Consider the following 16509-nt stretch of genomic DNA (forward strand, 5'->3'; position numbering starts at 1 on the left):
TTAGTAATTACATTGTATGCAGCTCAGAGGATTTAATCATCTGCCCTCTAGCATCAGCTTATTTGGCAAGCAAACCTCTTTGTCAGCTTATTTGCTACGACCCCCTTAGCTTAGCTTCTTACCAGCCGCCCTAAGCACACTGAGCATGTGCAGTGCCACTGACACTACTAACAGAATCCACGATGGCAAGCTCCTGTGCACAAGTTTGAAGGCCTGGATCATTCCTGTTATAAGGACTTTTTAGTGAATTTCTCGTCATTTTGCGAATTTTGCAGTTTCTCGAAATCAGAGAATTTAAGAGTTAAAATGCAGACTTTTCTCCACCCTTCTTCATTAGGTAAAAATGCTTTCAGTTTCGTTTCTTGTTCCTGCTTTCCGGAATGGCGTTTGCTGATCTGAGAGAAGAGCTGAACTGCTCCCTCTGCCTGGACATTTACACCCAGCCTGTGATGCTGCCCTGTGGGCACAACTTCTGCCAGGGTTGCATTGGGAGGGCACTGGATGCCCAGGGGGGGTCTGGGGGTTATTCCTGCCCAGAATGCCGAGCTGAGTACCAGAAGCGCCCGGCCCTGCCCAGGAACCGGACTCTGGGGAACATAGCAGAGCGATTCCATTCAGCGGAACTGGAGCCGGGGGAGACTGGGATTCCCTGCACCTACTGTGTCATCTCCCCTGTACATGCGGTCAAGTCGTGTCTTCTGTGTGAGACCTCCATGTGTGGCGTGCATCTGAAGGTACACAGCGAGTCAGAGGAACACGTCTTAACTGAACCCACTGCTTCCTTTGAAAACAGAAAATGTTCCACCCATAAAGAACTACTCAAGTATTACTGCCCCCAGGATGGAGCCTGTATCTGTGTGTCCTGCTGCCTGGCTGGGGAGCACCGGGGCCACAAGGTGGAGCCACTGAGTGAGGCCTCTGAGAAGAAGAAAGAGAAACTGAGGAAAGTTCTGGAGAAACTGAGCCCAGAGAGAGAGGAGACTGAGGGGCAAATCCAGAGGCTGCAGGAGCGCAGGAAAGAATTGCAAGAAAAGGCAGCCGGTGTAACAGAGCAGATTAACGCTCTCTTTAGAGACATCAGGGAACGACTCAGTCTTCTAGAAGAACAACTTCACATTCAGCTCTCCATGCAGAAAGTTATGGTTTCACTCGAAGTCTGGGATCTGATCCGGGAGCTGGAGATAAAGAAGGACGAGATGTCCCCGAAGATCCGGCACATTGAGGAGCTGTGCAACATGGCAGATCCACTCGCTGTCCTACAGGAACAATGGGAATCTGAGGGGGCAGATACTGGGGGCAGAGTGGAAGGGGATACTGAGGGGGCAGATAATGAGAGCAGAGTGGAAGGGGATACTGAGGGGGCAGATACTGAGGGCAGAGTGGAAGGGGATACTGAGGGGGCAGATACTGAGGGCAGAGTGGAAGGGGATACTGAGAGGGCAGATAATGAGGGCAGAGTGGAAGGGGATACTGAGGGGGCAGATAATGAGGGCAGAGTGGAAGGGGATACTGAGGGGGCAGATAATGAGGGCAGAGTAGAAGGGGATACTGAGGGGGCAGATAATGAGGGCAGAGAGGAAGGGGATACTGAGGGGGCAGATAATGAGGGCAGACAGAATGATGATACAAAGGTCCCTGCTGTAGGGGATGTGGATGTGGGTTTAATCTTAGGGACGTTAAGCGCAGGACTACATAGGTTTCTAAACAGCCTGAGAGTCAATAGCAAGCTGTGTAGGCAAGAGGCTTCAGGAATGCAACTCGATATAAACACAGCTGGGAATTATGTGGCTGTGTCAGGGGATGGGAAAACTGCAACCTGGACACAAGTAAATCAGCATTATCCCAAAACCCCACAGAGATTTATGTTTTCGCAGGTTTTAAGCTCTATGAGTTTCTGCTCCGGGCAGCATTACTGGGAGGTGGAAGGAAGTGCATCGGGAGGATGGAGGGTCGGGGTGGCCTATCCAACCATAGAGAGACAAGGAGAATGTTCAGTCAGTGGGAGTAATGCGAAGTCCTGGAGCCTGAGTATGTATCATAGGGAATATTCAGTAAGACACGACCGAACAGCGACCATGTTACCCGGCAAGTTATCCAGTCAGAGGTTTGGGATATTCCTGGACTACGAGGCCGGACGCCTGTCCTTCTATGAGCTGAGTGAGCCAATCAGGCACCTACACACCTTCTCCGCCTCCTTCACTGAGCCCCTGTGCGCTTCATTCTATGTGTCCATCAATTCCTGGGTGAAACTAAGGAACTAATGAAACTATTGGCTGAGAGTGTATTTGTCGGACCAAACACAGCGTGGAGCGATTTTCTGAACCTGCGGGCTGAAATGCGTGGTGCCATAAGGAAAGGGAATGTGCTACTCTAGGGAAATGTCGTTCTACATAAAGTGTGGCCCCTGGCCAGGGTTCTTCTGACACTTTATGGCAATGTTATTAAAGGTAACAAGTATTGGTCACTGCATCATACAGCTGTAAAAATGAAAGCAACGATCCTTCAAAAGTTTTCTACTGCTTTCATGGAATTCTTTTTTCTCAAACACTTTCATTCATCCTTTCCTCCTCCCACTGACTGCTTTCTGGCAGAGCTGTGATTGGCTATTCGCATTATACTGTGCTACCAGGGAGCATGTGACCCCCTTGCAACCAGAGGGAATCAATGGGGAGCTCTAATAAAGGTGTTTAAGGTGGCATATAGGATAAATATATGAATAATATAAGGTGCTGGATTCACTTTGGGCTGGGAAAGGAGGCAGCAGGAAGTGGAACGGATGGGTGGGGCTAGTGGGGGTTTTGAAGAAATTTTTTAATGAATTAACCTGAAATACTACTTTATAAAGCCCGTTTTTTTCTATATTTAGATGAGTACAATTCATTGGCACAATATTACTTTTCCACACAAAATGTCACCTTTAAGAACAATCCTTCCTAACCCCAGTTTAAATAAGGTCTGGCAACAGAGAAGGTCCGAGGGGTCCTCATTGAACTTAAATGTAATCAGAAGCCTGTCTTTGTCTGTGTGAGTGCAGGGCTGTGATTGGCTCTCCCCCTCCTACTGTGCTTCTGGCAGGGACCGTTAGGACACGCCCACCCCTCATGTGAAACCCAGACAGGGACCTGAGAGGATCTATAGGGAGCTCCAATAAAGGGGCCATTGTTACAGATAGGGTTAATGTTTAGTCCAAAGGGAAACCAGCACCGGATATTATTCATAATTGCCTACAGGGTTGGGGGTTTTTGTCTCCTTTAACCAAATATGCAGATGAAAGTCTGGCCTTAGCAGTCTAAAACTGCCTATATCTTTAAAACACAACTAAAGAGATAAAATTAATGGAAACTGAAATATAAATTACAAAGGAACAATCTGTGTAAATTCTGTTTGGATATGGATTGGAGATGGATTCTGTATATCTAGGGTCGCTTGGGTTTCCTGTGTCACACAGAGGCTCTGCAGAACGGAATATATAGTTAATAAGACACTTAATATTAATTTATTATCTCATATAAAACAGGCAATAAAGTTAAATGATACATTCCAAATAACATGTTTGGCAAGGAGACTCTACATGTCCTTCCATGTAACTCAAGGCTGAAACAAAGTGAGAGAAACATTAAAGGGTTAGTTTTCCTTTACATTCCTTTAGGCATTTTTGACCCAACTGTATGATTTTGATTTGCGTGTTGTCCCAAAGCTTGGCCAGCTAAGGTCTGTAGGTAACCTCCGTATGCAGTATGGGGTCAGTGTATGGGATCCAAAGGGAGAGGAGTCTGGGGAACGTGCAATATAATGGGCCCAGTTACACTCATTACAAATGTGCAGCCCTTACACTCCCGGCACTACTGGGGGGGGGGGGTTGCTGTAATTACCCATATCCAGCCTCTGTCTATTCCTGTCTCTGTAACCTGTACCTTCCCTGTATCAACGTCCCAGCTGTATTACTATGAAACCAGGTACTCTACCCACTATATGTAAACAGCATATTCCGTCTGGGGGAAGAACCCCACGTGTCCCCCAATTTAGGTCCATCCTCTGGGAAAATCAACTTGATCACGTCGAGCTAATTTGAGAACACGCAGACCAATAGTCATCCAGTTTGGCTGGAAATCGCTACACTATAAGGCCAAATTAATGCTTAATGCCAGAGACGTAAGCGTTTCTCTGCAGGCCTTCCCTCTTTAAAGGGAGGGGGGTCACCTTTAAATTAACATTTAGTATGTTAGAAAGGCCAATTCTAAGCAACATTTCAATTGGTCTTGATCATGTATTTGTTATAGTTTTTTAATTATTTGCGGCCTTCTTCTAACTCTTTGCAGCTTTCAAATGGGGGTCACTGACCCCTGAGCCAAAAATCTATTGCTCTGTGAGGCTCCAGTTTGTTATTGTTACTTTTTATTACTTATTTTTCCATTCAGGCCCTCTCCTATTCATATAACAGTCTTTCATTTGAAACAATCCTGGTTGCTAAGGTAATTTGGATCATAGCCACCAAATAGCTTCTGAAACTCCAAGCTGAAAAGCTGCTGAACAAAAACTGAAATAGTTAAATAACTGCAAATAATAAAAAATGAAGACCAATTGCAAATTGTCTCAAAGTCTTACTCTCTAGACATCATACTAAACGTTAGATCAAAGGTGGACAACCCTTTTAAAAAGAACAGTAATGTAACAGGATTGGGGCAAAATAAAGACAGAAGAGCCAAGAGGTCCCATGGCGCACACAGCCAGTCCTGTAGGAAAGTGCCCACGCTAGCAGGACTTGCTATTCATAGTAACTGTGGGACACGCAGTCCTTTCATATAAAGCTCCCCCTTTATGCAGGTTGTGGTTGGAACGTTTTCCAGCAGCGTCCCTCCTGCTCTTGCTGAACCACAACTCCAAACAACCCCAGACAGCTGGAGAAGCTGCGAGATGAGGCGCATTGCATGGGTTTGGAACCCCCCATATTCTTATTAATTACACTTGGGGTTATCTGTAACTGGGAATAAAAAGAGTTCATCTCCAATATTAGACTTACAGGTTAGGTTACATTAGACATACTAATGCTTATATAAAACAAACATCTCCAACCTGCAATATCTCAGCAATTACTGAACACCGAGAATTCTCTGGCATCTAAAAGCTGTCAGAGGCTGCGGGAGTTATGGTATCAGTGCTACGAGAGTGCTGCTGGCTAAATATTTCCAAATCCCATGATGTACAGGAAAGCACTAACTCCCAAGCCAACAGGTTGTATAACAGACTCATATTACTACTAATAATAATAATAATCATAAATATTCAGCTTCTTTTATCCAGGACTCTCACCTATGCATCACATGGTGCGTACCCCCTGGTTACCAGACAGGATATTAGGAGACACACAGGGTTTCTGGGACATAACATAAAGACATGGGTATATTATCCAGTATATAATGTTGCAGTTGTGACCTACAAAGTTCAGAATGGTAACTATTTACAGCATCGCAGTGTTACCCCGATTAATCTTTAAATGGGTTGGGGTACCCCATGAATCCTTTGCCACGGGAGGAGGATGTACTAGGACTACAGGTGCAATGAGACCGCCTTGCTACATTCATCAGAACTTCGACAGGACTGGGGAGGAGCTTACATAACATGTGACACATTCACTCTCCTTTTATTCTCCCGTATGGGTTCTGAGATGCAGAATGAGTTGCGAGTGTCGCGTAAAACATTTCCCACACACAGAACAAGAGAACGGCTTCTTCCCCGTGTGAGTTCTTCGGTGCACAATAAGGTGCGAGCGCTGTGTGAAACATTTGCCGCACTCCGAGCAAGTGAACGGTTTCTCCCCCGTGTGAATCCTCTGATGTTCCACCACGATCGAGCGCCGCTTAAAACATTTCCCGCACTCGGAACAGGAGAACGGCTTCTCTCCCGTGTGTGTCCTTCGGTGCAGATTCAGTTCCGAGCGCTGCTTGAAGCATTTGCCACACTCGGAGCAGATAAACGGCTTCTCCCCCGTGTGAATTTTCTGATGGCGGATATACTCTGCGTGGCGCTTAAAGCTTTTCCCACAGATTGAGCAGGAAATCGGCTTTTCCTCCGTGTGAGTTATCAGATGGCTGACCAGATCTTTGTAGCTGGCGAAGCGTGCGTGGCATACGGCGCAGCAGTACATCACCTGTAACAGGGGCGTGCTGAGAGGAGGGGAACACGTGGCGTTAGCACCCAGTTTTTTACCGTATCCGTGGGACTGGTTCGCTGCCGCTCTGTTGTTTAGGCTGCATCCCATTACGGGAGCTGCCAGTTTATTTCTCTGTATCTGTTCTGTAAGGGGGTTAATACTGCAAATCGAATGGCTTCCTCCTGAACTCGCTTCCTCTTTAATCCCATTTAAGTAATAATTAGCTGCCAAGCTGTTCTTAAAGCTGTACCCCATGATGGGCGCAAATGTGTTTGCCTTCTCTATCTGTTCTGCCAGAGGATTAACGCTGCGACCTGAATGGCTTCTGCCTTGCCACGAAATCGGTTCCTCTTTTATAGCCCTTGAAGTATAATTCAGCGGAAATGCGGAGTTCAGGCTGCGTCCTGGGGTAGACGTAGGTGCGCCCGTGGCTCGTATCTGTTCTGGAAGTGTTTTAATACCGCACTCTGATTGGCTTCGTTTCTTACGAGAAGTCAGATTGGGTTTGAGAGTGTTGGATAAATATTTAGGTGCCGTGCTGTTTGCCATGCTGCAGATTATAACAGGGTTAGAGGGGTCACTTCCCTGTACCTGTTCCGTATGGGGCTTTCTGCTGCGTTCTGGATGGCTCCCCCCTTTACTTACAGGCAGCCCTGATTTAACACCATTTTCTGCTGGGGGCTGTTGAGGTGGAGAAATGTCAGGGTTTGTGGTACTTTTGTCTCCACAAATCACTGCACCTTCAGCTGCCATCTTGCTTGGTTTGTTATTAGAAGACAATTCAGGTACAGTACTGGCATTAGTATTATCCGAAGCTTCGTTGTCACAATCTGGCAAAGATACAAGCACGGAAAGTCACTGTGATGGGAAACTTGTGTAATGCGGAAAAAAAAACAAAATACTGTGAACAACTGTTTGACATGTGAGAAATCTTCCCCTTTATCCAAGGCTACACTGCCTATTAGGCTCCCTAATGCGTTTAGTTCTGGCTCAGCTTGAAACATTGAACAAACCAAAAATATAGGTTCCAGTGTGGGGCAATCACAGTGAAAGGGCACAGGGAGCAGAGAGGCTGATTTTCGGCCAGATACTGGTCAGCTAGGGTTGGAACTAGGGGTAGGCAGAAGAGGCACGTGCCCAGGGCACAGTGGTGGGGGGCACTAGGCATTTAGCACTTCTGCACCCCTAGTCCGGTCCCTCTTCCTTCTATCCCCATCTCCAAAATGCATCCCGCCCCCCTGGTTGTCATTATACATGCGCATGTGCACGCTTGGGCATGGAAGCTGGTCAGGTTGCCTTGGGTGCCCACCCAGCCAGCTTGGCCCGACCTGCGTCAAAGTGCCCAATGCACGGGCAGATAAGGGCCAACTCAGACTGAAGAGCCCAAATTGGTAGCTTAAATCTGTCCGTGTATAGCCACCTTTAGCAAGGCAGAGTTTAGTCAAGGTTTTCACTAGATCTCAGAAAAAAAACTTTGTGCACCAATTACTCACGCAGTGGGTGGAGCTGCTGGGGCTCCTCCTCCTTTATTCCTTCCCTGTAAAGGGCCTTGTTTTCTTTTATATACTCCCACTCCTCCAAGGAAAAATAGATGGAAACATCCTCACACCTTATGGCAACCTGGCACACACAATGTTACAGTCATCCCCCAGCCAGAGAAAGGGATTATCATACACTGTTACTAAACAATAAGGGGGGATTGGGGGGCCGCACCCACCTCTCCAGTCAGCAGCTGGATGATGTTGGAGATGAGTTCCAGGATCTTCTTGTCATTTTCCTTCTGTATGACGGAGCCAGGGGCATGCAGGGCCCCCAAACCCACAGTTGGGCTCTTCTTCTTAGGGATGACGTAGCCCTATGTATTGAGAGGGAGAGAGAATGATGAGTGTGTAACGCAGCAGAGAGACCCCCTTTGTACAGACAGACAGTCTCTTCTCACTGTGCCACTCACAGTGCCCCCCTCACCTCTCCAGTCAGCAGATAGATAATCTCCAGTGTGAGATTCAGGATTCTCTCCTTCCGCTCCTCATTTTTATCCTTCTTCCCCATCACTGGGTCACTCGCTTCCTCCCACATTCCCATTGGCTCCTTGTGGGAGGGAGGGGCCTGGAAGGGGAATTAAGCAATTACACGTTTCTATAGGGGATTATTCCCAGCAATATCCCCCAAAAGAATGACAGGGGCCCGGACCCACAGAATCCCATTAAATCTCCCTACAGTTTGCATCTCTACGTGGGGCCATTCTCCTAATTCTCATGCAACCAAGCCTGGGCACTTATGGCCAGATTAAGAGGCAACTCAGGTGTTCCGCCCAGTCCTTTGGTAGAACTACATGTGCTTTCTGCATTACTGCCTATTGGCTACAGGTGCAGAATGGGTAGGGCACAAACATATTTATTGGACATCCCCCTAGACCCCCTCTGGTCCCTGTTAGTGTTAAAAATAAAGGGTGGGCGTGTCCTAACGGTTGTAGTTTAGAAGAATCGCAGGATGTTTGTGGCCAATCACAGCTTTGCCCTCACATAGAAAAAAAAAATCTGAAGTTCCCTATCAGGTCTGCCTAGCTTTCTGATGTGGATAGAAATGATAGAGAGGCTCATGGGATGCACATAGGGGCTGCCCCCATCCCTTTATCTATAATTGGCATTGAGAACTATTTCTACTGAAGGGACGGATAGGATAGCGGCCTGGGGGCAGGTGGGGACACCGAGTGGCACATACAGTGCCACCAACACGGCACAAAGCAGCCTGTAAGCCCACAGCCTGCCATATAAACTCATGGGGAGGGATTACGTCCCTTACTGACCTGCTCCTGCTGCCCAGCTCTCATTTACAGGGGAAAGAATTGCTCTGCTGCCTTCAGCTGTCCACTGGGGGGCAGGGCTTGCTCATTCATTGGCCAAGAGGGGAGGGGGCAGAGCAAAGACAGAGCCTCAGAATAGGATGATTGGATTGTTGGGAAGAGGGGAGGGATACAGGGATTTAGGGGCCGAGGGCAAGTTCCCTAATATTTTTACAAGCGTGAAAACAAAGAAAATGTAACTATGAAGTTGCTGCACCCCCCCAGCTTAGCTTGTTATCTGGGCTCCCTGAATCAGTCACCCCTCTCCCCCACGGCTGGCCTCCCTACTCCCCCATTCAGCTGGGGATTCCCCGCACTCCCAGATTCTGCATTCAACCACTTCCAGGTTACCCCTTCCCAGCCTCTCCCTATAGACAAAGGCCAGCCGCTGGGACACGTCACATGACTTCCTGCAGCCACACACAGGGGATTGTGGGAGCTGTAGTCCATGTTATACACCCAATAGAACCCCTGTATGTCCCAGTTCCCCACAATCATAATAACACTGTCAGCTCTTAGCAGTACATTGTTCACACAGTCGGCTGCTCCATTGGATCCCATTCTGTAATCATTTGGCCTCCGGATCCCCTGGTAACCAGTTTAATCCCCTGTTCAAATAACTTTGAATGATCACCTACCAGTACAGTTCTGAGACAGAGCCCTTCTCATTTAAAGGGAATCTAAACCCCCAAATCTGATCTAGGCCGGTGTTAGTACATTTGTACCTAACTGTCCCCCCCCCCCGCTCCTCTTCTTCTCACTTTGCCCAAATTCTCCCTTGATTCGTCCCAATCCATGTTCTCAATACAGCCCCGCCCAGGTTCCCGCCCACTGCCCCATGCCCATCACGTGGCCTTTCAAATTCACATTTTAGCCTGTCATTCAACCCACTTGCTGGTTGCCAAGGACCAAGCCATCCTGGCAACCCAATATCAGCTCAGGTTCCACACCTGAGCCCAAAATGTATGTATGTGTGTATGTATAACTTTATTTATAAAGCGCCACAAGGGTACGCAGCGCTGTACAGTCTTACAGAATACACAGTTACACACAGGGAGGACAAGTGATATAATAAATAAATACAATAAATACATATATGTATATATATATATAAGTGCCATGTGGTATGAGACACAGTAGGAAGGAGGTCCCTGCCCCGTAGAGCTTACAATCTGAGTGGGTGGGTAACATACAGGCACAAACTGGAAGGTAAGAGTGCACCAGGTATGGGCATTTGCCCTTAAGCGCAGGACTGGGCAAAATAATGTTTTAGTGCCCCAGAAGGTAACAGCTGAGCTTTTTCTTAAAGAGAGTGGGTGAGTTTTCCCTACAGAGGGATTCAGGGATAGAGTTCCAGAGGGAAGGAGCAGCGAGATACAAAGGGTTAAGCCGAGAGAGCGCAGTGGGTGTGGATGGTGTAAAGAGACGGAGGCTCTGAGAGGAGCGGAGGAGACGACCAGGAACATGTAGGGAGACCAGTGAGGGAATGTAGTGAGGAGCAGGGAGACCAGTGAGGGAATGTAGTGAGGAGCAGGGAGACCAGTGAGGGAATGTAGTGAGGAGCAGGGAGACCAGTGAGGGAATGTAGTGAGGAGCAGGGAGACCAGTGAGGGAATGTAGTGAGGAGCAGGGAGACCAGTGAGGGAATGTAGTGAGGAGCAGGGAGACCAGTGAGGGAATGTAGTGAGGAGCAGGGAGACCAGTGAGGGAATGTAGTGAGGAGCAGGGAGACCAGTGAGGAGGAGGGAGACCAGTGAGGGAATGTAGTGAGGAGCAGGGAGACCAGTGAGGGAATGTAGTGAGGAGCAGGGAGACCAGTGAGGGAATGTAGTGAGGAGCAGGGAGACCAGTGAGGGAATGTAGTGAGGAGCAGAGGAGTGAAGGGCTGTGAATGTCAGCATAAGGATTCTGTAAGCTCCTTTGCTTGACAGGCAGCCATGCTAGTGAGCTTAATTGAGGCTGAGCAGGATCCCTCTTAGGAGAGAGCAGGAGGATCCTGGCAGCAGAGTTTAAGATTGATTGCAGGGGAGAGAGGTGGGAGTCTGGGAGGCCGGTTAGTAGGAGATTGCAGTAATATAAGGGGGAAAGGATAAGGGCATGGATTAGTGTTTTAGCTGTTGCTTGTGAAAGAAAGGGGCGTATCTTGGCAATATTGCGGGGGAAAAAATGGCAGGTTTTGGCAGTGTTATTAATATGGTTAGAGAAGGGGAGGGACTGGTCACAGATACCCCCAAGGCAGCGTGCAGAATTTACAGGGTTGATGGTCATGCCACCAATAGTAATGGGGAAAGGAGGAGGGGCCAGGTTTGGGCGGGAAGACCATGGGCTCAGGTTTAGGGTAAGTTTGAGCTGGCGTCGGTTCATCCAGGAGGAGATACCCAGGGGGCAGTTACCAATCTGGGTTTGAACATCAGAGGTTAGTGCAGGACCAATACAATTCTTTTTCCACAGGTGTATAATATGACGGCAAACACAACATTTTTGCCTTTGCATGCTATGTATGGGGCAAATACTTCTGTCTGACCCCCATGTTCCTCTATGAGGGGGCGGCCATATTAGCGCAGCAGGAGTCCCTTAGCATTGGAAGCGGAGACTGACGGGCTGAGAAGTGAATCAATAACATGTCCCATTGGGAGGTTCACATGCTGAAGGGTTACAGTAGCTATGCAGGGACCCGCCAGTAACAGCAGTGTTCCCTCTCTGGCACTTATTGTGCACTTACCTGCAGCACAACTGTAGCACTGCTGGGAGTGTCTGTGGGAGAGTCAGTGGGAGTGTCTGTGGGAGTATCTATGGGAGTGTCAGTGGGAGTGTCAGTGGGAGAGTCAGTGGGAGAGTCAGTGGGAGTGTCTGTGGGAGTGTCAGTGGGAGAGTCAGTGGGAGTGTCTGTGGGAGTGTCAGTGGGAGTGTCAGTGGGAGAGTCAGTGGGAGAGTCAGTGGGAGAGTCAGTGGGAGTGTCTGTGGGAGTGTCAGTGGGAGAGTCAGTGGGAGTGTCTGTGGGAGTGTCAGTGGGAGTGTCAGTGGGAGAGTCAGTGGGAGTGTCAGTGGGAGAGTCAGTGGGAGTGTCTGTGGGAGTGTCAGTGGGAGTGTCCGTGGGAGTGTCCGTGGGAGTGTCCGTGGAAGTGTCTGTGGGAGCGTCTGTAGGAGCGTCAGCGGGAGCGTCTGGGGGAGAGTCTGTGGGAGTGTCAGTGGGAGAGTCAGTGGGAGTGTCTGTGGGAGAGTCTGTGGGAGTGTCAGTGGGAGAGTCAGTGGGAGTGTCTGTGGGAGTGTCAGTGGGAGAGTCAGTGGGAGTGTCTGTGGGAGTGTCAGTGGGAGTGTCAGTGGGAGAGTCAGTGGGAGTGTCAGTGGGAGAGTCAGTGGGAGTGTCTGTGGGAGTGTCAGTGGGAGTGTCCGTGGGAGTGTCCGTGGGAGTGTCCGTGGAAGTGTCTGTGGGAGTGTCAGTGGGAGAGTCAGTGGGAGAGTCAGTGGGAGTGTCTGTGGGAGTGTCAGTGGGAGAGTCAGTGGGAGAGTCAGTGGGAGTGTCAGTGGGAGAGTCAGTGGGAGAGTCAGTGGGAGTGTCTGTGGGAGTGTCAGTGGGAGAGTCAGTGGGAGTGTCTGTGGGAGTGTCAGTGGGAGTGTCAGTGGGAGAGTCAGTGGGAGTGTCAGTGGGAGAGTCAGTGGGAGTGTCTGTGGGAGTGTCAGTGGGAGTGTCCGTGGGAGTGTCCGTGGGAGTGTCCGTGGAAGTGTCTGTGGGAGCGTCTGTAGGAGCGTCAGCGGGAGTGTCTGGGGGAGAGTCTGTGGGAGTGTCAGTGGGAGAGTCAGTGGGAGTGTCTGTGGGAGAGTCTGTGGGAGTGTCAGTGGGAGAGTCAGTGGGAGTGTCTGTGGGAGTGTCTGTGGGAGTGTCAGTGGGAGAGTCAGTGGGAGTGTCTGTGGGAGTGTCAGTGGGAGTGTCTGTGGGAGTGTCAGTGGGAGTGTCAGTGGGAGAGTCAGTGGGAGTGTCTGTGGGAGTGTCAGTGGGAGTGTCCGTGGGAGAGTCCGTGGGAGTGTCAGTGGGAGTGTCTGTGGGAGTGTCAGTGGGAGAGTCAGTGGGAGTGTCTGTGGGAGTGTCCGTGGGAGAGTCAGTGGGAGAGTCAGTGGGAGTGTCTGTGGGAGTGTCAGTGGGAGAGTCAGTGGGAGTGTCCGTGGGAGTGTCAGTGGGAGAGTCAGTGGGAGTGTCTGTGGGAGTGTCCGTGGGAGAGTCAGTGGGAGAGTCAGTGGGAGTGTCTGTGGGAGTGTCAGTGGGAGAGTCAGTGGGAGTGTCTGTGGGAGTGTCAGTGGGAGTGTCTGTCGGAGTGTCCGTGGGAGCGTCCGTGGGAGCGTCCGGGGGAGAGTCTGTGGGAGTGTCAGTGGGAGTGTCTGTGGGAGTGTCCGTGGGAGTGTCAGTGGGAGAGTCAGTGGGAGTGTCAGTGGGAGAGTCAGTGGGAGTGTCTGGGAGTGTTCGTGGGAGTGTCAGTGGGAGAGTCAGTGGGAGAGTCAGTGGGAGAGTCAGTGGGAGTGTCTGTGGGAGAGTCAGTGGGAGTGTCAGTGGGAGTGTCCGTGGGAGTGTCCGTGGGAGCGTCCGGGGGAGAGTCCGTGGGAGAGTCCGTGGGAGTGTCAGTGGGAGTGTCTGTGGGAGAGTCAGTGGGAGTGTCTGTGGGAGTGTCAGTGGGAGTGTCAGTGGGAGAGTCAGTGGGAGTGTCTGTGGGAGTGTCTGTGGGAGTGTCAGTGGGAGTGTCAGTGGGAGAGTCAGTGGGAGTGTCTGTGGGAGTGTCAGTGGGAGAGTCAGTGGGAGTGTCAGTGGGAGTGTCTGTGGGAGTGTCTGTGGGAGTGTCAGTGGGAGTGTCAGTGGGAGTGTCAGTGGGAGAGTCAGTGGGAGTGTCTGTGGGAGTGTCTGTGGGAGAGTCAGTGGGAGTGTCAGTGGGAGTGTCAGTGGGAGTGTCAGTGGGAGTGTCTGTGGGAGTGTCAGTGGGAGTGTCTGTGGGAGTGTCAGTGGGAGAGTCAGTGGGAGTGTCAGTGGGAGAGTCAGTGGGAGTGTCTGTGGGAGAGTCAGTGGGAGAGTCAGTGGGAGTGTCTGTGGGAGTGTCTGTGGGAGTGTCAGTGGGAGAGTCAGTGGGAGTGTCAGTGGGAGAGTCAGTGGGAGTGTCTGTGGGAGTGTCAGTGGGAGAGTCAGTGGGAGTGTCTGTGGGACAGCCCCGCCCATTCAGGTATCTATTGGCATTGGGCCCCACAGCCCTAACAAGTGACAGTAAAGAGCCAAAGGCTGAGGCTTGGAGCCACGCACAGAGCTGAAGCCCCGCCTCTAACTTAATAGGAGAGGATTCTGGGAGTTGTAGTACAGTATATATAGATAAGAAGCTATGGGCAGCTCACGGCGCTTGTGCCATTCAGTGACATACAGCCAATGCATCCCCCGCCCGGGTTCCCTCACACACAGCCTGGGACAGAGATGAAGCCCCACCCAATGCTTTGGGTACAACGGCCGTTACCTTGTATTTACATACCTGTCAGTCAGCAACGGTTTCCCTGGTGACGCCCAGACCGCGCCTGCGCGCTGTCCCAGATAGTCACGTGGCGTACGTAGGGGGCGGAGACTCGCTCGGTCTGTGCACTGATTGGCCGGAGCGACATGGGCGTGACTAGGTCATGTGACTATACAGGCGGATGAAACTACCATGTGTGTTAGGCGGCGGCTGGGGGGGAATGGCCGGGCTGTGCCATGTACTGTAGGGCTGGGGGGGGAACGGCCGGGCTGTGCCATGTACTGTAGGGCTGGGGGGGAACGGCCGGGCTGTGCCATGTACTGTAGGGCTGGGGGGGAACGGCCGGGCTGTGCCATGTACTGTAGGGCTGGGGGGGAACGGCCGGGCTGTGCCCTGTACTGTAGGGCTGGGGGGGAATGGCCGGGCTGTGCCCTGTACTGTAGGGCTGGGGGGGAATGGCCGGGCTGTGCCCTGTACTGTAGGGCTGGGGGGGAATGGCCGGGCTGTGCCCTGTACTGTAGGGCTGGGGGGGGAATGGCCGGGCTGTGCCCTGTACTGTAGGGCTGGGGGGGGAATGGCCGGGCTGTGCCCTGTACTGTAGGGCTGGGGGGAATGGCCGGGCTGTGCCATGTACTGTAGGGCTGGGGGGGAATGGCCGGGCTGTGCCCTGTACTGTAGGGCTGGGGGGGAATGGCCGGGCTGTGCCCTGTACTGTAGGGCTGGGGGGGGGAATGGCCGGGCTGTGCCCTGTACTGTAGGGCTGGGGGGGGAATGGCCGGGCTGTGCCCTGTACTGTAGGGCTGGGGGGGAATGGCCGGGCTGTGCCCTGTACTGTAGGGCTGGGGGGGAATGGCCGGGCTGTGCCCTGTACTGTAGGGCTGGGGGGGGAATGGCCGCGGCTGTGCCCTGTACTGTAGGGCTGGGGGGGAATGGCCGGGCTGTGCCCTGTACTGTAGGGCTGGGGGGGGAATGGCCGGGCTGTGCCCTGTACTGTAGGGCTGGGGGGGGAATGGCGGGCTGTGCCCTGTACTGTAGGGCTGGGGGGGAATGGCCGGCTGTGCCCTGTACTGTAGGGCTGGGGGGGGAATGGCCGGGCTGTGCCCTGTACTGTAGGGCTGGGGGGGGAATGGCCGGGCTGTGCCCTGTACTGTAGGGCTGGGGGGGAATGGCCGGGCTGTGCCCTGTACTGTAGGGCTGGGGGGAATGGCCGGGCTGTGCCCTGTACTGTAGGGCTGGGGGGGAATGGCCGGGCTGTGCCCTGTACTGTAGGGCTGGGGGGGAATGGCCGGGCTGTGCCCTGTACTGTAGGGCTGGGGGGGAATGGCCGGGCTGTGCCCTGTACTGTAGGGCTGGGGGGAAATGGCCGGGCTGTGCCCTGTACTGTAGGGCTGGGGGGAATGGCCGGGCTGTGCCCTGTACTGTAGGGCTGGGGGGGAATGGCCGGGCTGTGCCATGTACTGTAGGGCTGGGGGGAATGGCCGGGCTGTGCCATGTACTGTAGGGCTGGGGGGGAATGGCCGGCTGTGCCCTGTACTGTAGGGCTGGGGGGGAATGGCCGGGCTGTGCCATGTACTGTAGGGCTGGGGGGGAATGGCCGGGCTGTGCCATGTACTGTAGGGCTGGGGGGGAATGGCCGGCTGTGCCATGTACTGTAGGGCTGGGGGGGGGGGGGGGGAATGGCCGGGCTTGTGCCCTGTACTGTAGGGCTGGGGGGGAATGGCCGGGCTGTGCCATGTACTGTAGGGCTGGGGGGAATGGCCGGGCTGTGCCATGTACTGTAGAGCTGGGGGGAAAATGGCCGGGCTGTGCCATGTACTGTAGGGCCTGGGGGGGGAATGGCCCGGGCTGTGCCATGTACTGTAGGGCTGGGGGGGGAATGGCCGGGCTGTGCCCTGTACTGTAGGGCTGGGGGGGAATGGCCGGGCTGTGCCCTGTACTGTAGGGCTGGGGGGGAATGGCCGGGCTGTGCCCTGTACTGTAGGGCTGGGGGGGAATGGCCGGGCTGTGCCTGTACTGTAGGGCTGGGGGGAATGGCCGGG

General features: G+C 52.3%; 2 protein-coding genes across 2 annotated transcripts; one reads left to right on the top strand and one right to left on the bottom strand.

Moving 5' to 3' along the window:
* Window positions 1–347: 347 nt before the first annotated feature.
* LOC101731350 (E3 ubiquitin-protein ligase TRIM39) lies at window positions 348–2513 on the top strand. Its single transcript, XM_004919922.4, has 2 exons — window positions 348–1260; window positions 1567–2513. Exons 1-2 carry the CDS (start codon window positions 381–383, stop codon window positions 2259–2261), a joined length of 1575 nt encoding a protein of 524 aa, XP_004919979.2. The 5' UTR covers window positions 348–380; the 3' UTR covers window positions 2262–2513.
* A 3097-nt stretch (window positions 2514–5610) lies between these two features.
* LOC100496561 (oocyte zinc finger protein XlCOF7.1) lies at window positions 5611–7678 on the bottom strand. The gene is made up of 2 exons (XM_012954608.3): window positions 7645–7678; window positions 5611–6981 (listed from the first exon to the last, which is right to left on the bottom strand). Exon 2 carries the CDS (start codon window positions 6902–6904, stop codon window positions 5642–5644), a length of 1263 nt encoding a protein of 420 aa, XP_012810062.2. The 5' UTR covers window positions 6905–6981; window positions 7645–7678; the 3' UTR covers window positions 5611–5641.
* Window positions 7679–16509: the final 8831 nt, after the last annotated feature.

This window comes from Xenopus tropicalis, chromosome 9, assembly GCF_000004195.4.
Source record: "Xenopus tropicalis strain Nigerian chromosome 9, UCB_Xtro_10.0, whole genome shotgun sequence".
Taxonomy (NCBI): domain Eukaryota; kingdom Metazoa; phylum Chordata; class Amphibia; order Anura; family Pipidae; genus Xenopus; species Xenopus tropicalis.

Excerpts from the sequence above, each read along its gene's own strand:
- LOC101731350 (XM_004919922.4), top strand. The coding sequence starts at position 381 with ATGGCGTTTGCTGATCTGAGAGAAGAGCTGAACTGCTCCCTCTGCCTG. Across the intron at positions 1,261-1,566 it reads AGATCCACTCGCTGTCCTAC|AGGGCAGAGAGGAAGGGGAT; the intron begins AGGAACAATGGG and ends GGGCAGATAATG.
- LOC100496561 (XM_012954608.3), bottom strand. The coding sequence starts at position 6,904 with ATGGCAGCTGAAGGTGCAGTGATTTGTGGAGACAAAAGTACCACAAAC.